Here is a 27075-nt window from a genome sequence, read left to right on the forward strand (position 1 = left end):
ACCTAAAAATCTCCTTCTGTACGCACAGAAAAATTGAATGAAAAAGGAATTATAGGTTACTCTGAACCTTCTTTATTTATAGTAGATAATAGCTCAAAACAAACCAGTCCATATATTTTTGCCATGTTTAGTTTTTTAAGACCCACATTTTTCAATGAAATCTTCCAGATTTTTTTTAGGGTATAAAAGAAATTGTTTGAAAAGAAATTTCTAGGGTATTTTTTTGGCTGTATGCTAATCTCTCTATTCTATACTAGTTTTAAACTTTACCTTGAAATCTTGCCTAAAATCAAACAAACCCTAGGTGTGCCCAGACTGGGGCTCACCGATAATCTAGGACAACTGTTTTTCTGCATCTCATCGGTCAGTTCATTGACAACAGTGCTCGTTTCAGCACTCTTTTTGAAGCTCTATTCAATCAGTGTGCCACTTTGGGCACACCCACAGAATTAAAACGTTGAGTGCTATCTTCACAAAATTTTACTTGTGTACTCCTCTAGGCCTAATTAGACTGCCTACCCCCTTTTTTTTATCAAAACTCCTTTAAAAGGCAGTGTGTCGGTAAGGGTTAATTAATAATCACAATAAAACATGTAAATTAAATAAGAATTTTAGTCTGTTCTTGAACGTTTCACTTACTTATCGCATAATGCCACTGGCATAGAGTCTAAGCCTAGATATAAGATTTTAATATATCGCCATAGAAATGATATACATATTTTTTGACCCAATTTATGACGTTTCAATTGTTTGGGCCAATCAATCATATTGTTACATGGCAACGAATTCGCCAAAGTTGAAGCAGTTAATGTTTGCTAAACGAATTCAAATTTATTGCAGACTGTCAGTGAGTTTTAATACTTTCATTGTTAAATAGATTCCAGTTTTCAGATCTAAGCATTTTGAGGTAATTTATGAATAATTCTAATTTAATATCTTAAACGGAATGTACACAGCCATTCCATTTTGAGCATGCAACCTCAAAAAGGTTCACCACCACTGCTCTATACAAACTAAATGTTCAAAATTATGTAAAAAGTAAACTTGTTTTAACTTCTAATTTTCACTTAATTCCAGAAGGGAGCATATTAAATTTTGGACCACTCAAATATGTAAAAGTTACATAGTAACTCTTATACTGTCATTAACATAGTTGTTAAAATATACACAAAAGAAGAAAACCTGATTAAAAGACAAAATACAATAATATGTATAGCTAAAGTTAAATAGAGTTTATATATATAAATCAATATATATAAAATAAAAATTTTCTTTCTAGCTCGAGCAAGAGCAGCAATGGAAGCTCCATACAACAATTCCCGTTCATTAGTAAGTGCAAAAATGAAGCACAGTACGTGTGTTATGAGGTCTTCCAATTTATATCGGAGATTGAAAGATCACGAAATGGAAGAAAGGCGGAAACAGAAAGGACACACCGGACACCACAGTCGGCAATCGAGTAGAGACAGCACTCATTCGAGACACAGTCGACAAGGGAGTAAAGACAGTACTCACTCAAAATCCGGAAGCAAGGACAGTAATCCAAATTCTGATGATACCGAAAATTTCGGAAAAAGCATCGAAATATACGGCACACTGCCAAAGAAAGGTAGCCGTAAGAAAAGCTCTACTCCTACTGGCTCGCTCAAAGTTAAAGATGATCAGGTGTATAAAGACTTCTTAGATAAGCAAAGGAAAAATACTAATCTTTCAAATGCTCTGAATGAAACAATGTTAAAAAATGTGGATGTTCCGCAGACGCGTACTGATAGCAATTCAAAAATAAAAAATACTGCAAATGGAGAGAAACCCCATAGAAAAAGTTATCCCGAAGGACCTCAAAAACTGCCCACTCGAAAAAAAGATTCCTCCGCAAAGAGCGATCCAGAAACCAGGAGAAAATCTCCAAAACAACAATTTCCTGAACAAACTGTTTCATCATCCCCGATAGAAACTATGACGAGTGGAACTGAGATGAATAGTAAGGACTTGCTGTCACCAGTCACTTCTCCAGACAAGAAACAGCACAAAATAAAGCGAAAATTAATGGGTGGTTTCATGAAGCGTAAGAATAGAAGTTTACCAGATCTCCGAGAAGACCAAGATTTATCGGATCCAATGGATCGCTTTCTAGATGATGCAATAATCCAAGTTCCTTCGACCATGATGCTGCCAAATGGAAAATCGAAGAAAATCGAAAATCAAGGCGATGCCAGTATAGGCAATATCACTCGTGGTTTCCACCAGCCACATCATGCTTTTGTGAAAAAAGATTTAACGCAGCGGCCATTGTTAATGAAAGTTAATCCACCAAATGTACAGCCTGCCATCTTATCAAATCCTAAAACAAAGTTAGTCCATACACTGCCATCGTTACCTAAAAAAGTACAAGACGGAAATATCAAACTAGACTCCAATTCTAATACAAATATAAAGCCATCTAAAATACCTTTCATCTCAACCCTTCCAAAAAATGATTCGGGAAATCTACCACCAATATCATCACCCAAAATGAGTGATGTAAAATGTCCAATAAAACCTGCATTATCTCACAAAGCATCTGCAATACCAGTTCTAAGTCCACAAATTCCATTGTCTCCTATAAAATATCCACATCCCAAGGAAGATATAGAACCTATCAGTAATCCTTTGAGTCCGGCTGCAGATCATCAGCTAAATGAGAAAGATGAACTGCCCCAGCCATCGAATCCATTTCTCGCAGAACTGCAAGCAAAAAGAAAGCAAGTTTTAAATAGATCGCAACAAAAACAAGATGTTACGGAAAAAGTTCAGTCTTCTTCTAGTACATGTGCAGAGCCAAACGAAATTAAAGAATTATCAATGCTTCCAAAATTAGCATTGCACGCAGAAGGCACATCTTGGTTAAAAGAACTCCAATCTAAACAGCAGCAAATTCTTCAGAAGCAAGATAATACGGCATTGTCAAAACAAGTCAGCATTTTGGACAGGCAGCCAATGAAGACTATAGTCAAAGGTCAGTTCCTGCATTTTGGATGTTTATTTACTTTCATATAATTTCTATTTCAGTATTTCCCAAACTTTTTTCCCTTGTGGAACACTTTCTAAGGTATAAAATGTTTAAGGAACACTAGAGTTAATTTGAAATTTTAATGATTATAAATCATAACACAGATATATTAGATAAAATATTTATTCCAATTTTTATATAATACCTATAACGTACAGGGTTTTTAATTTTATGAAAAATGGTACATAAATCTAATTAAAAGAATATTTTTAGTTTTCAATGATTTTGATGTGTTCAGGTCTTCGAATTACAAATTCTTTCAGTGTGAGGCATGATGTTAAAGACCCGAATTCTGATATCAGATGCAGCATCAAGTTTGTTTCTATACAGTCCAAAGTCTGTAACCCAGACATCCATTATCCGGAATAATCTATAATCCGGACCTTTGGATATGAATTAGCGAGTTCCAGATGAAGCTTATAGAGCTCATGTTCAATTTTGGATAACTGTTGACGTGTATCCCTTATGATGGACCGAAGTAAGGCTAGCTTGCTGTTTAACAGAATTCTCGAAATGTGACTGGAAGGTTTTTGATTAGATTAGATTAGATTTGATTTGAATGAAATTGGGGATCAATTTTTTACATTTACACTTAAGTAAAAAGTCAAGATGATTCAGGAATTTTGCCGTTTCAGGCGTAATTTAGTTAAACGATCAATGGATGAAAGCATGATAAACAATGCAGAAAATCAAACTAAATTTCACACTGAAATGAATAGAAAAAATATTTGCAACTAAAATGCATGAAATCAGATAAGGAAAGCACACTTTCAATTTTTCTGCTGCCAAAATTATTCAAAAAATATCTTTGTCTTATCATCATTGGTGAACTGGATTTTCTAGAGGCATTTCACATTCAAAAAAAATCTTTCTGTTCTAGTTAACGACCCTAATTCGAATCCATCTTTGCCTTCAGCCTTTAAAGAAATTATGTTTTAGTTCTGGTTTCATCAACAGATGGCGCCAGTAGCTTATCTCCTGTCCAGGTGTCTGTGTTATCTTATCCTATCGCGTTCATTTGCGCTTTTGCAGCTGAGGATGATAGTTCGGGAAAATCATCGAAACTAGTCTTGTTAAAATTTGAAAATATAACACTGATTTTTGTTGTTTGACTTGGCTTAATATGCCATGAAACATTGCCTGTATTTTATCACTTATTCCCCCTGTTTTAGTAATTTTAGTGTCTGAAAATAGAGAGGAAAAATTATGTAAATAATTTAATTTCCACAAGACGTGCTTACAGTAAGAACATAACAAATGAAAAGTAGCCATCAATAAATATTTGGCAACCATCAAAGTATTCTTTCTTTTTAAAAAAAAAGTACATTCCAGTAGGAATGCACAATTATGATATCTTCATTTCTACTACTCCTTAGACCTCAAACTATCTGTAAACAAAACGAAAAGATGAACGTGCTGCCGAATCAAAGAAGGTCGTAGACCAAATGTCAGTTCGTGTTTGCCATTTATGACCGGTTGATTCTTGTATTAGGCTGGGATAAAGAGTAACAGTTAGTCTTGCATAATTTTTGCAAGTAGTTTGCAAGGGTTTATCTTTTTAGTATGATTAAAATAATCATTACGTGGACAAACTCGCTATAAAATTTAAGGTTGCTTGTTCTTAGAATGCCTTGAGAGGGGGAAAAATTATGCAAATATTTTTTTAATTTTCAGAATCGGGAAGTAAAAAGCTGAGGCACGGACGGGTATGCAAGAAAATACAATAGTGACTATTTGCGATAATGCTGATATTCAGTGAAACATAGTTTGGGAAATGCTACTCTTTTTCATGCCTTTCATATTTTTGGAAATGTACTGAAAACTTTTTTTTTATTATTATTTCAGGTAATGAGATTATAACAGAAAATGCAGTCAAACCTATTGCAAAGAATTGGAAGGTAAAAATTCTTTAATTAATATATATTTATACTTTAATATTCTGGAGATTAAAGTAAATCAGATTACTTATGAATACACAAAAATTTACTTGAAAAGGGCACCGAATTTATAGATAATTTTAGTACAGAATTTGCAAGCACTGTTAGTTATTGCCACATTACTAAGTATGTATTATTGTGTTATATATCATATAATAAACTAGTTACTACACAGCCAGCCTTCGTCTGGCCTTTAAATGTACCGTAAAAATGCCTAAAGGGGACACCAAAGATTAAATTAACAGCCTGCACAGAATTTTATGTATATTATATGTATAAAAAATTTAAACTGTACCACATATTAATAAAATTACAATACAATTAGCAGTATCCCTTAATACAAATATTAATTATCCTAATAAATAAATTAACCAACTTTCCCCGTTGCAAAATCTTAAGAATTCAAATGGTATAAAGGAAGTTAATAACTTTGTTTCCTAAAAAAACAAGCAAAACTTTTTATATAATTAAAATTATATATAATTAAAACATAATATAAAAAATTATAATGAAATAAAAACAACAAATCTCATATTTTCAAGAGAAAACGGTCAGCAGTCCAGTATGAAAAACTGTTGCCAAAACCATATTTCTTAAAGAATGAAACTATTCAAAATGATGCAATTTCATCAAAAAAAGATTTTAAAAAAATCTGATTCTTATTTTGAAAACATTGCTTCGAGGTGCACTGGCTCTTGTCTAGATGCACCTATCTACGTACCAAATTTCATAGTCCTGGGTCTATTAGCTAACATGCAGCACGAACGAAAGACACACAGAAGAAAAGACTCTTTTCTTTTACTATATGCAGAGATAATACATTAAACAAAGGAAAATGTTCTAAACCAAAACCAAAATATGTGATGTAAGCTGCAATAACCAGTGGCAATATTTATAAATTTTAAAAAAAAATTTAATTCAAAACATATTCAATTTGGAATACAACGTTAGTAATAATTAAATAAATTTTTATTGCACTCATTTATTGAATTTCAAAACTGGACTCATTTTCTTGTTTTTCACATTCAAAGTATTTACATGCAGTATGCTGTTGAAAATTGATAAGTATAGAGAAGAAGTAAGAAATTTAAAACCCATTTTACATAAAGATCCAAATAAAGTGAAATTCAATACCAGTAAATTTTAAAATAGCTTATAAATATACAAAATAAGAATTAAAGAAATGTGAAATTAAAACCTTAAAATTATATAAATACCTGAAAAAATAAAGAGAAGAAATTCAATTAAATCCGATGTAACGTTACCAAGAAGAAACTCGATTGCAGTTTCTGTATTCAAAATTAGCTGATTAACTTACTGTAAGGTTTTTTAATTATGACGGTTCATCTGGAAATTTTCTCCTCGACACAAAAATTCAATGTCAAATCAAGTAAAAGCATAAAATTAGACTTTTTTTATGGAATTTAAAATTGAATTCAGTTTGAAATTCAGTAAGCATATTTCAAAATCAAAAGCATATTTTTTTGAATTACTATTTCAATTAAAAGCAAAAACCATTGTCAGAATGATTGAATATGCTATAATTCAAAATATTTATGAAAATGCATGCTATCTAGAGATGTAAAAATTAAAGACTATTATTAAATAAATAATAATAAAGATTTTATATTATTGTTCTTTCCTTTACTGCATCTGAGTGATGTTTTATAAATGGTGAGTTTTCCTCTGCAGTTTCATTTTATAACTAATTTTTGTACTTACAGCTGTTCAGTATAGCCAGTTTTAACAAAGCATGCAGATGAATTTAATTTTTTAAAACATTCTTAATAATTATTTATTATAGCATATAACTAACCTTTTCTTTCTTCCAGCTTCACTCAGAAAATGCTTCTGCTACAGATGTTGCAAGCTCTCCAAATACAGAATCCAGTACCGCCAGCAAAACTTCAGGCAGTGTCAAAGATCTTGCTTCAAGATTTGAAAAGGTTTTAATAAAACCCAAGGAAAGGATTCAGAGTACATTTCTAGAAGGAAATAGTACAGAACAATCTGGTATTCAACCTAACTCCCAGAAACAAAGTGTTCCTCCACAATATGCAGAAATAGAACAGAAAATCAAAGTTGTAGAAGTTGAAAGAAACACAGTTTCTGCAAGTTACTGTGATATAAAAGATGGTGCTAGTAGTCCTCTTTCATTAAAATCTGCTCTGAAATTTAAAATTGATCATGAGCAAGAGAATGAAAGTAAGAACTCAGAAGTTCAAAAAAGTGCACTTAATTCGGGCAGTGCTGCATTGCCAGTTAATGAGGCAAAAACTATTAAATCAGTTTTGAAACAAAGCAAGTGTCAAAATTCAGATTTTGAAACTTCCAACTGTGCAACTATCATACCATGCAGACCTATGCAACCACCAGATTATGCAACTGCAATGCAAAGGCTAGAACTCATTCGAACTTCACCAAATGATGTGAACCGGCAACAAACAGAACACAGTAGCCAAGTACTGAATAAATTGCCAGAATCTCCAAAGAAGAAGCAAGGACCCAAAAAAACAGTAACCTTCTCTGATGAAGTTGTTTTAGTAGCATGTGCAGAGTACGATGAAATTGATTTTTCATCGAATCCGCTATTTGAAAGAATCTATCAGCAACACGTGGAAGCCGGGAAGGGAGAAATTCCAATACTAAGTACGACTTACGGAAATGCAGCCACAAAAAGTAAGACTGATGATTCTGGGATAACTTCCAACATCGGGAACATTAATCTGACATCTCCTTGTAATTTGTGCCACACTAAGAATGTTATCCCACCAAACACATACTGCACGGACTGTGAATTTTACTTATCACGTTTTAAGCCATAAAATATGCAGTTTCTGAAGATTCTCTGCAAAGAAACTAAGAATTTAAAAAACAAATCCTAAAAATGTGTACTGTGATAAGAATTCAACGCACAAGTTATTTTTGGAGATATAGGTTGTCACAAATTAAGTAAATTGTGCTATATATGTTTTCGTGAATGTCCATGAAGTTTTCTAGAATGTTGATAGCATCCAGAAGAATCTGCAGCTCATGCATAGTGATAATGAAAATTAATTTATGTCCTTTAATTTCATCTTGTGATGACTTGTTTTAATTTGATCTCAGTGTTCAAAAGTGTACTTCCATTAGTATATAACTCCATACTAACATTCCATTACTGTACAGTTAAGTTCATCTCTATTTTGCACTGCAAATGTTGTTATTCAGAATATTTTCCTATTACCTGTGCCAAAGAAAGACTGAGATGTACAGTATTTTTAACTGTAATGTTTGTCCAGCTTGAGCATGTTTTTAATTAGTGCCTTAATGCTGTTAAATGCTCCTAAGCATACATGTAATAAATTTTGAAACATATACACCTTTATATTATTTTGTCAAAATTCATACATGGAAAAACACAATTTGAAAAATATAATCTTTATTGATTTGTAAAAAACAAGTAATAAATATATGTCTACCTTATATACAACATTATGAAATCAAGCATATTTGTACAATTGGCAACTTAAGAAATGAAAACTAATAGAAATTTCAGTCCTTTTAATTTATTGTTAACAGGTTCAGGCATGAGTAACTCTGGAATTAGAAAATTAGATTTTAACTAATTTCTTTTGTTTTTCTCCTTTAACTTGGCGACTAGACTTTCATTCTTCCAACATTCCTAAAAGGGAAGGAAAGAGATATGCATAGGAATCTACTTTTACAGAATTGATTCTCTTTAAAATAAGTTTAAATTGTTCTGAACAATTAGATTTGCACAGAACAACAAAATTGATGACAGCAAAAGTATTTAAATAAGTTCAGAAAAGCAAAATGTTATTTTGATAATTAATTATTAGATGTGATATAATCATAATAGAGATTTTGAATTATTAAGACAGTTTCTATTTTTACATTTTACCTCAATGCATGAACATCACTGCTTATCTAATTATCTCATTCAGTATATCAGAACTGAGATATTTATACTTATTTTTGCCATAAGTTTTGCAGTCTTTGGATGCTTTTTAGAAGTTTGTTTATAAATAAAATTAGAATTTTTTATAACTTTTTAAATCTAAAGTATCTCAGACCTTTTAGGTAGGTTAAAGTACCTCAGATCTTGTATTTTTGCACCATTTAGCAAAAAGGTGTATAAATAACAAATAACTATTGATTTCTAAATGAGATAAAGCAATGAAGACATGCTAGCATGTTGTGCAGTAGCACCACAGATCCAGGGTTCGATCCCTGGGCTGGGCAAGGTTCACTCAGCCTTTCATCCCTTGAGTGTGTCTATAAAATGAGTATCAAGTTCGCTTAGGAACTAAACACCAGGGGTCCACCAACAAACTGACCAGGGCATATGCTCATGCACCTCGGGGGCCCACCATCAAGAAATGGGGATATGGGGGCATTCCAGGCCTTGGCCCTTGGCTTACTTAAACAGCCACTGAGTTTTAGTTTACTTAAAGTCAATTCTTGATTAACAGAAACATATTAACCTATCTAAAAAAAACTTGTTTAATGCACGGCATCAATTAAAAAAATTATCAAATGCATTCTCTAGATTGAACTGAACCTGAAAACTTTTATGTTAATCACTACATAGAATATTCGTCTTTCTCTTTAAAAAAATGCTTTAACTGTTATTTTGAGTTAACTACAGAAGTCATCTGTAAATATTACCTGTTAATGTACAGTAGAAAAGAACCCCCCCCTTTTTTTTTGAAGGAGGGCTATGCATGGAAAGCTACTTTTTCACCAATGTAAATAATTTTAGAAAGTTTGAGGTTTATAGGATGTTGTTGGTTGCCATTTTGGCACTGAAAATTCATACTTACCTAAAGTAGCAACTTCAGTAATTCTGACCATAAATTATCTATTATGCAATTCTAAGCTGATTTCCACTTTTAAAATAAAATGACTTAGAGTTCACCATAATAAGATGGCTGCATATTTTCTGAGCCTTTTCTTTCAATTATAAGCATAAGACACCAGTAATAACACTTCAGTCTGCTTGTGATCTTGCTATAAACAAACATCTATTTTGGTCAGGATCCCTGTATCATTTACAGCAGTGCTGAAAATAACTTTCTAACCTCTTAAGTTCAATTAAGAGATTTATTATTGTAATAAAACTTGAATGAACTAGCTAAATCTCATCTCAGTTTCAATGGCTTATCGGAGCATCATGGGCATCTATGCCAAAAAAAAAAAAGCATGACGCACTGATATGTCAAATGTAGCCAAAGGGTTAAATATGCTTCAAGTGAAACAATTTTTTTTTTCAAATAAATGTGTACCCAAAGGGTTAATGATCTTTGCTTAAAAAATCTCTTTCAGCTGTCCTTTTTAATAATGAGGCATTTATTATGAAATTCACTTTACTACTCTTTTCCCATGAAGCTTTGAGTTTTCTTATTAATTGCTAGTATACAAAAGCCAAACTAGGTTCGTATTTCGACTTTTACTTTTTGCACAAAAACACTAAAAGTCAAAAACACTATTTTCAAATATAAATTAGATTCTAGGTTCCTAAAGCAATGCACCATAATGCAATATCGATCAAAAGGAAACAATGAAAATCAAAATGAATTAGGTGCATATGAAGGGAGGATTTTTAGCTTCTTTTTTAATTAAAACCTAAATATTATTTACATATAATATTACTTTACAAATACATAAGCTATGCCTAAATTCAATTACCGTATTTGACGGCATATACGATGCACTTTTTTTCCCTAAATTTGGTCAAAAAAAGTTACCTGTGTCTTATACGTGAAGGACACGGTTAACTTTCAATACTGAATGCTATTTTTAGCCCGGATAAAGGTCTAGACACACATAACTTTCTCTACATCTATATGTGTGTGGCCTTCTAAATAAGGGTATGTCTTATATGCCGTCAAATACGGTAAAAGAAAAATGTAAACTTATATAGTCCTATCGAATATTTCTAACATTCTGCATAGACTGAATTACATCATCGATTTTTTTATTCCACACGTCCAGGAAGGGAGCAAAAGAATCGAACAGACAGACTTGTAGTGCCATCTTTTGGGAATATTAGCAATAGTCGAGATCAACTCTGCTTGAAAATACAATCATGATTATCTGAATACTTTCAACTAAGGATAATTCCTTTTTCTTAAAGAGTGTAATGGCAGTTTATTCATTATTTAACAATTAATAATTTCAAAATTTTACTAAATATTGAGAAAGCTATCCATATTTCACTGATGACATCTGAGAAGTTACATGAATTAAGAGTAGTATTAGATATTTGGCCAGTCCATAAAATATTTTCAGTAATTCTTTCATTGTAAGGCTATGCCAGTTTCCAAATATATAATCTCCTTTAACTAAAAAATTATTATTTTAAACCATTTCTCTTAAATATTATAAATATCAGCATATTCCAGTATTAAAGGCTGGAATATGCTGGTACTTCTGGTACCACTACAGAAGTACACATGACAAAACTACTATCAAACATAAATAATCTTTTCAATCTAACATTTTTTTTTTAAATATTACAAATCTAGGTCATATTAACGTAGAAAGAAATCTTACCTCTTTGAAATCTTTAACAGTTTTGAAATATAGCCTTTGCTTTTCTATAAGGTCTAATAACTGATCATTCAGCATATCTCTATGTCGTTTCTCTTCGAGTTTCTTTTTTTCAATCTATAATAAAATAAAATAAATGCTTTATAATTCTTTTATATGTAGTACATCAAGTTTTGTCATACTCAATTCTTTATAATATTAATTCTTGTTTATTTAATTGATCATGTCAAAGCAGATCAGAGCTACTGGCTTAAGGGGAAGGAGTGCCTGCATATCATAGAAGACTTTTTTAGAAAACATGCCCATATTTGTGTTATATACAAGGAAAACCGTAAGGCCCATATCACATATGCATTTCTTTCACACAAACAACTGTTTCAGACAATTTTTCTGCCTGGTTTACTATTGAAAGAAAGATGCGTGATTTGACGTGTGTGTGTGTGGGGGGGGAACCTGCAAGTCGTTCGTTTCCAACCAATAGGCTGTCAGCTTTTTTTGTCAGCTGTCATATCCAGAATGGAGTCTTTAAGTATAGAACTGTGAATTTTGTTGACAGATGAGAAAATGGCCCAAAAGTTAATTTCTGCACAATACGTGCAATTTTATAGTTAATCAATCGAAAGAAAGCAATGACAACAAAAATCTGGCAATCTCCTAAAATGAAAGAGTGCTTTTTGATATATTGAGATGAAAATGCCTTGTCAATAATGTTAAGTGAAAAAATCTCTGCCAAACACACCTGCTTTTAAGTTATTCAATTCTTGATCAAGACCTAATTTAGAAGGGCAAAATTGAAGTGCTCAGAACAAGAAGGGATAAAATTAAACTAACTTCTGTTAAGTCAAAAGAAATGATTTTGAAGTGTGGTGGGAGGCACACTTCAAATCATGTCATTCGCAGATGAATGTTGACAGTAAACAGAAGTACTGAAGTTAGATATGTTGTGTATGACCAAGATGTCGAGAATTGGATATCTGAAGTTTCAAAGTGAACTGAATAGCAGGATCAAAAGAATTCAAAATCATCAACAGAATTAGATCAATAGAATCAATATTGAAAGAACTTTATTTAAATCATCTTTGCTACCATCAAACAGAACAAAGGTACCATCAAGGTAGTGGTATCCCACAAGGAAGTTTAAAATTTCAAATAATTTGCATTCATATTAAGAGACAAAAGATGAAAACATCTTCCTACAGATAATTGACCAGTCTGATTTTAATATTTATTTTAAATGTGTTTGTTTCAGACCAAACTGAGTAAGTGAAATTATTTCAATAATTTCGATATGCGGAGACACATAATTCTTAAAGTCTGATTTCTAAACATTTAAGTGCACCTTCCACTGGAACATTCGGTGAATAAGGATTTTACATCAGAAGAAACCATAATGAAATTTTTAGAAGAAATACTTTTCAATTTATAGACTCTATTGAATTTTTTATGGTGTAAGTGTCATTAAAGCCAAAATCTAGAAACTAAATATTCAACTAAAACAAACAATTTTTTATATTTTGCCACATATCTAGTTGTCAATGCTAAAAAAATATAGCAATCCTTCACAAAACAGCAACAAAAGGGAAACTTCATTGAATCTTCTTTCAGATTTTAGCTCATGAAGCAGATGGACCATGTGTAAAAACCCCAACTTTAGTATTGTTTAAATGTGTATGTTAGTGTGTAACCCTAGATTATATGATTTTGTTTGGATTTTAAAACTTGGGGCTTAATTTCTTACATAATTTCAAGCTTATATAGGTGAAAACGGAAATCTTGTAGCAATATTTCTCTAAATTTATATTTTAAAATTTGGAAAACTTTTGTACTGTTAAAATATTTTTTTATCTGTGTAAAGTTCAACACAAACATTTTTAATTATTTTTCAAGCATGCACACTGCTTCATTCTGATTTATAATTAGATGCAGATGCTTTTAATGTAAAAAAGGTTACCCACTTTGTAATGGTATAACAATTTAGCACACTAGTTTTACCCTCCATGTTGAACAAAAAAAAAAAAAAAAAAAAAAAAAGACTGCTCATTAGTTAAAAAAAAGATGTGTGACCTGGCACACATGCCTTTATGTACACTGCAGAAAAAAAAGGGCGGACAGTTGTATATCTCCCTTCTACTAAGCTGACTGATGAAATTCAAATTGGATTCTTTTATTTAGGATATGTATTAGATTTATATTTAAGCGTACTAATATAGGTATTTGGATACAAAATTGGACTTTTTCTGAAATGACATGCCAAATTTTTTTCATATTTCGATTCTTCGACTCAAATTATGCTCAAATTATTATTATAAGTGTCAAGTTTCAAAGTATTAGCTCTCCAAATTTCAGCTCCTCACTGTTTATTGAATTTGATATATATATTTATTAACATCTCTCTCTTTTATTTTTTTTTATTAAACTTACTTGATTCCTTCTTCCAGAATTAGAAATTTCCAGATATAATTTGCAGATTTTTTTTATGATTTATTTTTTACATTTGTATTTTTAAATATTTTTTTTTTTAATTTTTCGAAAAAAATTCTGTATTATAACATATAAAATTTTTAAGATCCTCTTAAATTTTTGTAGATGTATATACTGGAAAAATATTAGATTTTGTTATCCAAAATTTTCTAAGATATAAATGAATTTATGTATTAGAGGGTTTTGAAATTTGGCCTTTTTTTGGGGGGGGAGCAATAATAACACCAAATGATAATATGCACTTTGTTAAAATTTTTTGAAAGTACGAACAATGACTTTCCCCCCCGCTCGTCTACAATGAAAGAAAGAAAAGGAAAATAGGTTGCTATAAATTAAAAAGTTTGCCAAGTATATTTTTCTTCGCGAAAACTGGAAAAAAGTAAGTACCAAGGTAAATTTTTGAATTTCTCTGTAAATTTCACACTAAATTTTACAAAATTTAGTATCTAGGCATAGAGTCGTAGCATCAAAATATGGAAAAAAATTGGCGTGTCATTTCAGAAAAAGTTTGATTTTGTGTCAAAATACCTATGTTGGAATGATGTTGAATATAAATCTAATATATATCCTAAGTCACGCTTTCGAGACATGAAAAACGCAATTTCAATTTTGTCAATTGACCCAATAGAACGGGAGATATAAAATGGCCCTCTTTTTTTGTGCAGTGTACATATTTACAAATTTTATTTTAAAAGAAAGCAATTGAAAATATTCAAAACTAGTAACTACTAAAGCACAGAACAAAATTACCTTAGCTTTATTTTGTAAAATTCTTTCAACAATTTGTTCCAACTGAGCAAGAAATTCTCCTTTTGATGAAGATGAAGACATAGCCCTGTGGCAAAATAAATGCACTGTAGAAACATAATATCTAGTGAATGATATAATAATGACATATAAAAAGTTCTCCATACTGATGTTTCCATTAAGATCATAGAATATTCAGAACTTTTTTTAAAACTCATTTTAATCATTCTAATTCTATAAATCAGCAGAAAAAGAAAGGCAGAATTATTCAATATTCCTATAAAAAAAGTCTTTTAGTCAATAAAAAAACCAGTTATTTTTACATAAAAAACATATAATGATACCTTAAAACAGAATTTATTATGATTTACGTACTCATATTTTACTGTAATCTATTTAAGTATTTGTTCAATTATCTTTGGTTCATGAAATAAAAATATTACTCATTTTACAATCTGCAATTTTCCACTACAACTGTTTTTGAATGTGAAGGAGTAATTATACATTTTTTTCAAACAAGATTTGTTACAATCGAAAAAAGTGCAGTAGCAATCCAAGTTATCTGCAAGTACTTTGTAAATATATTATCCATTAATTATGCATTGATATGCTTTTTAGTTATTAAATAATTATTCCTTGCAGTTTTTGAAAACTTTGTGAAATACACTACAAAAAATTCCAAAATAGATTTGTCTCTCTATATATAATGATACTCCTTAAAAATAACTGGATAATGGATCTCAAAATAACTTTCCTTTATTTAACTATTTTTAATGTAGTGTTTTAACAAAAATAATGCTGAAATATTGGGTAATGAAAATATTTCCAAAATTATTACTGAGCAAAGGATTAATTTACAAGCCAGGATACTGTTCTGTTATCAGGACCATATTCAGAAATGTATGAATGTATGCATGTATGTATGTACTTGTATGTGCATATATGTGTATAACTAGGTAAAAAGAATATTCTTAGTGCTTCCGCTAAAAAGTTGCTTTGATACTGTGGTTCCGGTGAAAAAATTTTAACATAATTAAATAAAGTGCAATGAAAAGTGTAAACACTATATAAACAGTATTATCACTAGAATATTTACAAATAAAATTCAGATCTAATGATAAGTAATATGTTGATCAAAGTAAGGCAAACTTTAAACAATAGAATAAAAGTGTGACATAAGACTTAAGTAAAAATACAAAAACAAAAAAGCGGTAAATGGTAAATTAGCCCAATTCGAATCTCATTACTGACTCTTCAGGAGAAATTTATAATGATTTTCGATTCCAGCTAATTCCATATCGCGTTTCGTCGAAACAGACAACTGAAACTGTACACGAAACTCTTTTTGAATATTAACTGAAAAAACTTAGTCAAAAACTATAGTCTCAATTCTCTGTTTCATTTCCTGACGCGTCCGTTTGAAAATGCAAATGAAAAAAACACATTAATGGTGTAAGAAAAAACTATATATATTGGCCTGGTTAGGCAAATGTACACAATAAAATAAAATAAATAGCGATTTGCTATTAGTCAAAAATACAAAATTTTTAGGGAGGACCTAAAAATCTTGTATTTTTGACTAATAGCAAATTGTGTATAACTATATACACACACATTTGTACTTACATGCATACATGAATACACACATCCATATGTACATTTCTGAATCTGGTCCTAAGAGAACAGTACCTAAAGAACAGTACCTAAGTCAGATAGTAACATCTGAAGAACTGATATACTAATACGCATAATTTTAATACCAAACCTGCACAATTTAACTTCTTATTTACACTGCTAGGTTTGTTATATATAACAAATATAATAAATACTGTTGATACTTAACCTTTACAAATATATTTAAAATCATAAAGGATCAAACAATCAACACTGAAAGAAATTACATCATACAGTCAACGTATGTACCATAAATAATAGATAGATGTTTCTCTTACCCACTTTTTATTAAAATAAATAGCAACGGATTATGAAAATCCTAGCATATTACCAAAACATAAAATTTTTTAAAATTTAATATTTCCATAAATATGGAATATTTTTAATAACTTGCTAATACAGTCAAAAGTCGTTAATTCGGACACCCATAATCCGGAATGATCTATAATCCGTTTAATGATCTATAATCCGAATGCGCGTTTAATGTGTAACGGACTGTATAAGCTAAGCTCTAATTATCTATTTCAGTTAATGTTGCAGATTGCGTTGTTCCTTAATCTTTGATTTGGATCCGGCTTATTATTTTTTGCAGACTGTTAGAGCAATTTTATAAAAGTAAGCTTGAACTTTCGATTATGCCAAATAGAATTTCTGATATATATTTACTAATATATATGTACAAGGATCTACAAAGCGAAAGTATGTTTCGGAGTCCATTAAACAAAAAGTGGAATTGCTTCAAAAAATGGATAAAGGCATATCCTTTGTTTATCTAAACTTTAACGTTTGTTTATCTAAACTTTGTTTATCTTTAACGCAGTGGGGGGGGGGGGTCGCGCAATGAATTGGAAGTTGGTCTGTCAGCACTATCCTTATCTTCAGAGCAGATGTTTTTATTTTATTTGGCTTATAATTGCTTACTAAATGTAGTATTTCATTTCGATATACTCTGTCTTTGATATGATTTAAATCAAATGCCTCGTCATTATAATTAGCTTCCGATAGCGAAGAAAGTGACAGAGGTTATTGAAAAAGAAAAAATTTCGATTGACAAATTAGTCGGTATTCTCGACACAGCAATTATAGGACTTGAACAGCGGAACTTTGTAACTGAACAAGAAATTATGTATGTTTAGGGAATTAAAGAGAATGTATTATCACATAAAAAACGAAGTAACTTAAACAACTTACATTGAAAGAAATGTTTAATAAAGTAAACAAATAAATATTAAGCCTTTTTTTTTTTTTGTAAATTTTGATACACTTTAGATCATAATTGTTCTTTATTTCGTAAATTACGGTTTCATATTTTTAATTTTATAATTTCTTCATGCCATCTTACCAGATTTAAACTGATGATCTATAATCAGGAAAAATCGATAATCCGGAATCGCCGAAGTCCTGACGAGTCCGGATTAACGACTTTTGACAGTAATCTTTAGCAACAAAAAATACCAAAGTACCATTACTTGCTAACCATTATATAAGGATGATAAGATGATACTAGCAGCTCGGTAAGAGATTTCTATTTTGCCACCAACCCCAAACAGAACACTGTATCTTTTAAAATTCACTTTAAATAAATAATTACTTTCAAAATAAGCTATGTTTTCTTAATATTTAAACAATTTATTTTGATATTTTGCCAACAACATTTATATATGTAATATTTTTAAAACTAGAAAGAAAATTTACCTTTTATTGACATGCTTGCAATAATCTTGCTACATTCTTTTATGTTAGAAATAACATATATATAATACTTACTTCATAAAGTTTTAAATGATTAAAAGTATATATATATATATAAAACTTTAACAGACACTCCTATCTCAGATCTGATCAGAATTCATTTTAATTTCATTGAGTAAATAATAGATCAAATTAATACAGTTTTATCATGACACACACACAAAACCTTATTTTTGGGCATAAATGCGCTGGAGCATATAATATTGAGAATACTGAAATAATGGATAATATTAATGGTAGAAATGGAAAAACTGGTTTGCTGCCCTTCAATAATAAAAAAATTAGCCATAAATTTGATAAACTGACTAGGTTACTTACTCTGTGAAATTTTCTTGTATTGAATTAAGTAAGTCCACCTACAAAAGAAAAACCAATTTGAGAAATAAAATTACAATATGTACAAAATTCATGATTGAAGATTATTTTTTAATATTTTAGAAATTACTTTAATTTAATTTTTTTTAAAACTTTAAAACATTCTCCATGTATTCCCACAAGCCTTATATTTCTACATTTTTAAAAATATTCAATGCATTTCTAAAATAATAAGATTTTACAGAATTATTATCATTGCATTGTAAAAATATTTTTTTCATACTTGTGGAAAAGTACAAAAAAATAATATTTTTTCGATTATAAGAAAAAGTTCAAACATCACATCAAAAAAATACAGAAGCTTAACTCTGAAAGAAAACACTACCAATTCATTACGAGTGCATAACAATATTTTCAGAGAAATGGCAAAAATTCTTAAAGTTAACTATTAGAAAATTTTGCTATCACATTTACTATTGTGTATTCATGAAGAAATACATCTTTTGTTGGAACTTCTCTTAAAATATTACTTTGCTGTGTGATTCATCAAAATACAACATCTTTAATATTACTATTTGATTTTCTCTTACACTTAACCAAACATTAGCAAAGCCATATAATTAAAACAGTAATACCCTTTTCATAATGCAAGTTTTATACTCCTCTTAGTCCATTAAATAAGCTTTTCCCCAATTTTTTCTAATAAATACAAGGCACAAGATATTTTTAGCACAAGATATTTAAAAATCGACTTAAGGATTCTACTTCCTTCAAATTTCAGTCCCATAAACCTGTCAGTCACAAAGGCTACCCGAAGTTTTAAAATTCTTTCATTGTTTTAATCATCATTTTTCAAAGCACTGCCATTAACAACCTCTTCTATGATTTTGAAGTTAAAACAGAGAATTATGTTTTCCATCAACAGCAAACCTATCATCTCTAACCTTCATTTTCCATATACAATATAAAAATAATTACATAGCTTAAATTTCATTTTATGCTTATTTTTTTATAAATTTCAAGATAATGTGAATTAGTAAACACTGCATAATGTTTTCAAATTTTATGTACCTGTTTACTATGCAGAACTGCCAATAATAGAGATAATGGAACTGTCTATAATGGATATCAACAACAATTAAGGCACTTACAAGGTCTTTTGAATGTGTAAGGACTTTAAGTCACCTACACAGAAATCCCAGTGAAATTCAGTATAATATTGTCTTAGAAATACATTCTTTAGTCACAGAACAATTTATACAGAAGACATGTATGTTTTTAATATTTTTATTAGTATATTTCCTACAACTGGCTCTACATGAAATAAGAAAACACAAAACATTTCTTTGCACCCAGTAACTGATCTATTGATAAAAAAGCTTTAAATGATTAACAAACATAAAACTGAAAATCAAAATTTGATATCTGTATGCTGAAGCCACTGAAAAATATTTCATAGAATTTCCAAAACCCTGTAATAGCAATGATATTCTTCCTTTATTAAATTCTTATGCCCAAACCACCTTGACTCCTGCTACTGATAAGGAAAGACTTTGCAACAACTTAGATGTTTGACAAAAGTCTTAGTTCTTGTAATATGATACAAAGAACAGCAGTGTAATGGCACAAGTTGAACTTTGTTGAGGTATCTACAGAAGAAATACCTAACTACAGAGGTCAAGAATCTATTGATTCTTATCAATATCCTGCATTAAAAAAACATTTAAAGCAGGATATTGATAAGAATCAACAGATTGCTCATTTAATTATGGCTAAGGATTCCAAAACCATCTGTCTACAGAAAGATGACCTGCTCAAAGAAACTAATTCATGCCTACATCATATGTGGGAAAACCAGAAAAATACCCATACAGTTAGCTTATATCCTAGAATAAAAGTGCCACTGTTTCAAAAGCTGCCCCTTGATAAGTGATTGATACAGGACTAAACTAAGGAAACACAATTATATTAAGCTTCCCTATTGTCTAGTCATTACACAGGGAAGAAATAGTTATGTACTTGATTTCACTTGAAAGAAAAAGAAAAAAGGGAAAAAAAATGGCAAATTAGCTTTATGATCTGACTTTCATATTTAGATGCTTGATTTGCCACATAAAGATGATCATTAATTTCAGTTTTTGTAGAATTTAAATATGTAATAAAAGTAATAATGAATTAATCTTTAAGTATAAATATTTCTCAAGACTTCACCTAAGCTTCTGACAGCTGAAGAATAAACTAGAATTTAAATTTTAAGAACTTTTATGAAAATGATTAATTTTCAATAAGTTTTGGTCACTCAAGAGTAAAATTAAATCTGAGGTCATTTACAGAAAGAAATAGATTCACATAAAGAACTACCTGTTACTCCCAATTACTTCAAAATGGTCCAAAATATGGATTCTTACAATTCAATTTCTTGCATTCCAAAAGTATGGAAGATAAACAGTAAAGCAAATTTCATTCTTTGGAAATAGCTTTCTTCATCAAAGATTATTTAGAAGTTTAACATTCATTAAAGAAAAATAAAACAAAAATATGATGTGCACACCACGACTTGCATGAATTAAAAAAATATCCCAGTCAATTTTAGTCATACGATGTGAAACTTCTCATTTTAATTTTTCACAATGAATATAAAACTTTCGCCAATAGAACTATAGAGGCAGCCAAGAGATAGCATTAAAAGTCAGATTTCATTATTCCTCAAAAATTAATTTAAAAACAAATTTTTTTTATTTGGGTAGAAATATAAGGCTTATGGCCAAAACACGAATATTTTCATCATTTAACACAGTTCTGTAACTGGTATATGTGATTATGGCAAAGGCTCGAGGGCTATCTGCCTAAAAGGTGGGATGCCTTCGTGGAGGACTTTCTAAGGGAAACTGGCTTGTATACATGTTACATATGGGGAAAACCACGAAAACGCCCATGCAGCCAGGCCGTTTGTGGGATTCGAACCTCGGACCAAATTACTAGTGTTCAACAACTTTACCGCTCGGCCGCTGGTTGGCCGCAGTTCTGTAACTGGAAGTATATGACTACAATCACAGACATCACACGAAAAAATCATCCAAATGGATATTTCGTTGAAATTCAATACTCAAATTTTTCATGATTACACTACTTCCTTTACTTTGTGCAAGGAAGTAAAAATCTAAGCTAGAAATGGAATAGGACTGAAAGAAAAAAAATGAAAGAATACTTATTCATCTTACAAATATGATGCCATATACAGATTGTAGTATATATAGACCATATATAGATATATAAATCAAGTCCAGAGATAAAGGAAGAATCTGGTAGTAACAAGGCCCAGGGAAAAAAAAATTCTGATGGAAATGTTTTCTTCTTTATGACTTGTTTTTATAAAAAGACGCCTTTTTGCCTGTTAAAAGAAAAAAAAAAATTTTTAAAGCAACACTTGAATAAATTTAATTTTAGCATTAGGATGCATCAAAATCCTTCTTTATTTCCTCAATCCAAATTCAATTGTTTTGGATTTAGTTTTTCATGCAGTTTGCTTGATTAACTATTTAAAAGTGGTTCTTACTGGAATTTTTTTTTTCATATGTAACATTAATTTAGCAATAAGTAAACAAGTAAAAAAATTAAACAAAGTGATCACATTACTCCAAAGATGTCTGAAAAGAAAATAACTCGAGATCAACTCTTAATTTAGCATAACAAAAACCTATGAATCCAATGAACAACTGATAATTAGAGGATTTAATAAGGAATTCTGTTCCGGTCAATTTTATTTAATTTTTAGACTGAAATTTAGTAATTACTACTAGATTTTTATTGTATTTAGTTTTATTTGCTAAATTATTATTAGTTTTGTTCATAATTTATATAGATTTAACTATTAAAAATGATTTTTTTACATAAAAAACTGGTACTGCTTAAATACTAAAAAAAGAAATCAAATTCTGGGGGTACGATAACCTTTAATTATTGTACTGAATAAATAAAGTCTGACTCAATGTCACTATAAGCAATCTTCAAAAGTTTTATATAGATAAATATTTTGCTTCACCTCTTTCATTATATACATCCTCGTGTCTTCCAAAGTATTGTACAAAGTATAAAACTGCTTTGTCTCCTTATGCTTTGCAGCAACTAGAATTTATTAAAAGAAAAATTATAAAAAAAAAAAAAAATTGAAAATAGTAACAATAATACATATTATGACAAACAATTTCACATACCTTGGTTGTATAATTCCACAAATCGTTTCTGATATTGACTCAGTTCTGCTCTTGATGGAACTTCATCAAATTTTCTTTGAAGTACTGCTATTTCTCTATTTTTCCTGGCCTTTGGAAACATAAAACTTAAATTCTGAACAAATGTTATGGTAAAGCCATAAAAAACCAATAATATAGAAAATATAATTGATAAAAATAAAAACTATTTTCATAAAATAAATCCCTTATGGAAATTAATAAAACTCAGTTTAGGTTATCTAATATTAGAAATAAAGTTAAGCCAAATGCAAGAAATTAATGGTTATTAGATACACGTACAGATAAACATACTGCTAGAAACTAAAAACAAACATTAAATATGAAATAACAAGTGCAGGAAACACCTAATGAAATAAACATTTGTCACAGAAAACTTATTTCAATAATAAGAATGGCCCTGTAAATAACAAGATCATCATAGAATAGTAAATAAAAATCACACAAAATAAGAAAATGTCATTCATTTTTACAAATTTCAGTATTTTTGCAGCGATTACTATTAAGTTAATTTGATCACAATGATTATTTTATTACTTAGAAAAATCTACCCCATACTGATCACAGTTATAATTACTACAAAATTTAATTCTATATTATAATTTTGGTGTTTAAAATTATCAAATACTAGTCATTTCTAACAAGATGAAAAATATTAAGACAGAAACTGGGCATAAGGCCCCATTTATGCAATAAGTTCATGAAACTGAATTATAAAAGAAATTTTAAAATGTCAATTCAGAATAATTTTAATGCGAGAGCTATGAAAAATATTGTTCAGTTACCCATTAGTGAAAATATACCATTATGCGAAATGGTATATTTCATTAATGCAATAAATATTAGCAATACTGTTCAATATTCTGTAAATACAATATATGACTAGAAGTCATTGGACATCTTCCAAGATTTAAAATTAACTGGTCTTGCAATCAGTAGTTTCTCAGAATGTATAAAAAATAGCCTTTTGTCTTTTATTTATTTACTTATTATTATTATTTTACATTATAAATCTGACTGAAGATAATTTAGGCATGAAAAGTGACTTCATAAAAGTTATATTTTATGAGATATTACAATGACAGTTGTTAAGTATTTACACATATTCAATTTGATGATCTCAACATATAATAAAAGAAAGAGTCTGTCTGTGCGTGGCTTTCATCCGTGCTGCACATAAGCTAATAGACCCAGGGCTACAAAATTTGGTACAGTCAAAAGTCGTTAATTCGGACACCCATAATCCGGACCTCAAAGCTACAAACTTTCTGCGCATGCATCGCGTTGGCACATGCGCGTAAGACCTTTACGGCTGCGAATATGCGTGTGCGCAAAATATGTTTATGAATGCGCGTTTAATGTATATCGGACGGTACAAGCTAAGCTAAAATTATATAATTCAGTTAATGTTGCAGATTGCGTTGTTCCTTAATCTTCGAATTGGATCCGGCTTATTACTTTTTGCAGACTGTTAGAGCAATTTTATAAAAGTAAGCTTGCACTTTCGATTATGTCAAACAGAATTTCTGATATATATTTACTAATATGTACAAGGATCTACAAATCGAAAGTATGTTTCAAAGTCCATTAAACAAAAAGTGGAATTGCTGAAAAAAATGGATAAAGACATCCTTTGTTTATCTAACCATTCCAAAATCTGTTTATCAATTTTATGCTGCTCTGCGTGGGGGGAGGGGGGCGGAGAACGTCGCGGCGCGCAATGAAATGGAAGTTGATCTGTCAGCACTATCCTTATCTTCAGGGCAGATGTTTTCATTTTATTTGGCTTATAATTCCTTACTAAATGTAGTATTTCATCTGGATGTACTCTGTCTTTGATATGATTTAAATCAAATTCCTCGTCATTATAATTCGCTTCCGATAGCGAAGAAAGTGACACAACGAAAAAATTTCGATTGACAAATTAGTTGGTATTCTCGACACAGCAATTATAGGACTTGAACAGCGGAACTTTGAACAAGAAATTATGTCTGTTTATAGAATTAAAGAGAAAGTATTATCACATAAAAAATGAAGCAACTTAAACAACTGACATTGAAAGAAATGTTTAATAAAGTAAACAAATAAATATTAAGCTTTTTTTTTTTTTTTTTTTTGTAAATTTTGATACCCTTTAGATCATAATTGTTCTTTATTTCATAAATTACGGTTTCATATTTTTAATTTTATAATTTCTGCATGCCATCTTACCAGATGTAAACTGATGATCTATAATCCGGAATCGCCGAAGTCCCGATGAGTCCGGATTAACGACTTTTGACTGTATATAGGTGCATCTAGACAAGAGCCAGTGCACCTCGAAGCAATTTTTTTCAAAATTCGAATCAGTTTTTTTAAAATCTTTTTTGATGAAATCGCATCATTTTGAATTGTTTCATTCTTTTAGAAATGTGGTTTTGGCAACATTTTTTTCATTCAATGCTTTGTATACTGGACCACTGACTGTTGAAAATATGAGATAAAATATTTATGGCTTATTTCATTGTTTTTAAGATACTGAAAGGTTTAGCATGATTTATTTTTCAATGGGAAGTTGGTTAATTTATTCATTAGGATAATTAATATTTGCATTAATGGACATTGCTTATTTCATGCTGCTTATTTTCTTTCGATTTTTGGACACGCAACAGGCACATCGTAATCTTTTTATTCTGACGCACATGTGTCTCTCGAGGCACAGCAGAAAGAATTTCCTTTTTTTCCCATCTCTCTTTATTAGCTAATGGCAAAGAGGTTGTATATTTTGAATTATGTCATCCACAAAGCACAATTTTGATTCGTTATTGTTTTCTGATGATAATTTTATTCCTTTAGAAATGTGGTTTTGGCAATAGTTTTCATTCATTGCTTTGGATACTGGACTGCTGACTGTTTTCTCTTCAAAATATGAAATTTATAGCTCATTTCATTGTAATTTTTGCATTATGTTTTAATTATATATAATTTTAATTACATTAAAAAGTTTGCATGATTTTTTTAGAAAACAAAGTTCTTAACTTCCTTTATACCATTTGAATTCTTAAGATTTTGGAACGGGAAGTTGGTTAATTTACTTATTAGGATAATTAATATTTGAGTTAAGAGATATTAATTATTTCATTGTAATTTTTAATATATATATAATACACTTCTATTGAAATTTCTTTTTTTTTTTTATATAAACTTGTTCTGTAGAGTAAAATTCTGTGCAGATTTTAAATTTAATGTTTGGTGTTTTCTTTAGGATTTTTACGGTACATTTAAAAGCCAGACGAAAGTTGGCCACATAGTGGCTAGTTCTAAATACAGTACATCTTGTCCCCATAAAGAGGAAAAAAAAAAAGAGGAGACCAAAAAAATGACATAGAAAACATTAAAGGAGGTCTTGACATCAATATGTTACTACACAACTACATACATAACTCTACTGGAACCTTTACAGTCTGGTACAAGGTGTGTCCATGAAGTAACCAGATAATTTTTGATAAATAAGGGGGGGGAATACTAACATTCAAATAAGTTTATCTTCTTCAAAATATAACCAGAGGAGTCACTACAATTTCTATCACATTTCTTCAAGTCATTGAAACACTCTTTATAACAGTCAGAACTAAGTGTTCTCAAGATATACATCACATATGATTTAATGTTACAGACATTTTCAAATCTCTGTCCTTTAATGATGATGGTAAGCTTGAGGGAGGAAAAAAAAAAAAAAAAAAAAAAAAAAAAAAAAAATCAGTTGGTGATAAGTCAAGAAAATATGGTAGCTGATTTATCATTGCAATTCAATGCTTAGGAAATGCTGCATGACGCTTAGCATTATTATGACAAAGCATAATAAGCTAGGCCCGTTTATTATGCATAATAAGCTTAAAGAAACCATTGCCCAGAACAAATAGCTCCTTCCTCTTTTCTCTTATCCAGTTTCTTAAGCAAAAAAGCAATTCATTTTCAGGGAGAAATTCATGGTCCTTGAAAATCAGTCAATCATCCTTTGGAATCAACAAAATTCAAACAGCATCACTTTAGTCTTTGATTTTGACATATGTGCTTGTTTTTTTTTTTTTTTTTTTCTTGTTTTTTTTTGGGGGGGGTAGGAGTTAACGTAGAAGATGGTCCTTTCCACTGTGCACTTTTGTCTTTTTATATGCCGATTGTATTGTAGACACCAGATCTCATTTCCCACAATGGAATTGTTTCCTGTTTTGCAGTAGCCTGCAAATCTTCACAGAATTTTCTGTCAAAATCCAAGACACCGATTTTCAATTAAAATTAACCTAGAGCTTTCCTTGTTTATCCCAAGCATGTCTGT

The 27075-nt window shown here is 30.1% G+C and overlaps 2 protein-coding genes across 5 annotated transcripts in view; one reads left to right on the forward strand and one right to left on the reverse strand.

The window, feature by feature from the left end:
* The window catches only part of LOC118186043 (uncharacterized), a 110368-nt gene extending 102025 nt beyond the window's left edge, over positions 1–8343 (forward strand). For all 3 annotated transcript variants that reach the window (XM_035356028.2, XM_085812193.1, XM_085812194.1), the window contains exons 15-17: positions 1280–2995; positions 4895–4947; positions 6819–8343. In XM_035356028.2, the coding sequence (XP_035211919.2) occupies positions 1280–2995; positions 4895–4947; positions 6819–7811 (2762 nt within the window). In that variant the 3' untranslated portion in view covers positions 7812–8343. The remainder of the gene's footprint in view (positions 1–1279; positions 2996–4894; positions 4948–6818) is intronic.
* A 47-nt stretch (positions 8344–8390) lies between these two features.
* The window catches only part of fidipidine (coiled-coil domain-containing protein 93), an 81033-nt gene continuing 62348 nt past the window's right edge, over positions 8391–27075 (reverse strand). For both annotated transcript variants that reach the window (XM_085812196.1, XM_085812195.1), the window contains 6 exons: positions 22725–22833; positions 22553–22635; positions 18514–18551; positions 14773–14857; positions 11545–11658; positions 8391–8650 (listed from right to left, as the gene is read on the reverse strand). In XM_085812196.1, the coding sequence (XP_085668322.1) occupies positions 8591–8650; positions 11545–11658; positions 14773–14857; positions 18514–18551; positions 22553–22635; positions 22725–22833 (489 nt within the window). In that variant the 3' untranslated portion in view covers positions 8391–8590. The remainder of the gene's footprint in view (positions 8651–11544; positions 11659–14772; positions 14858–18513; positions 18552–22552; positions 22636–22724; positions 22834–27075) is intronic.

This window comes from Stegodyphus dumicola, chromosome 2, assembly GCF_044657685.1.
Source record: "Stegodyphus dumicola isolate Sdum_Otavi_A_Nest chromosome 2, ASM4465768v1".
NCBI lineage: Eukaryota > Metazoa > Arthropoda > Arachnida > Araneae > Eresidae > Stegodyphus > Stegodyphus dumicola.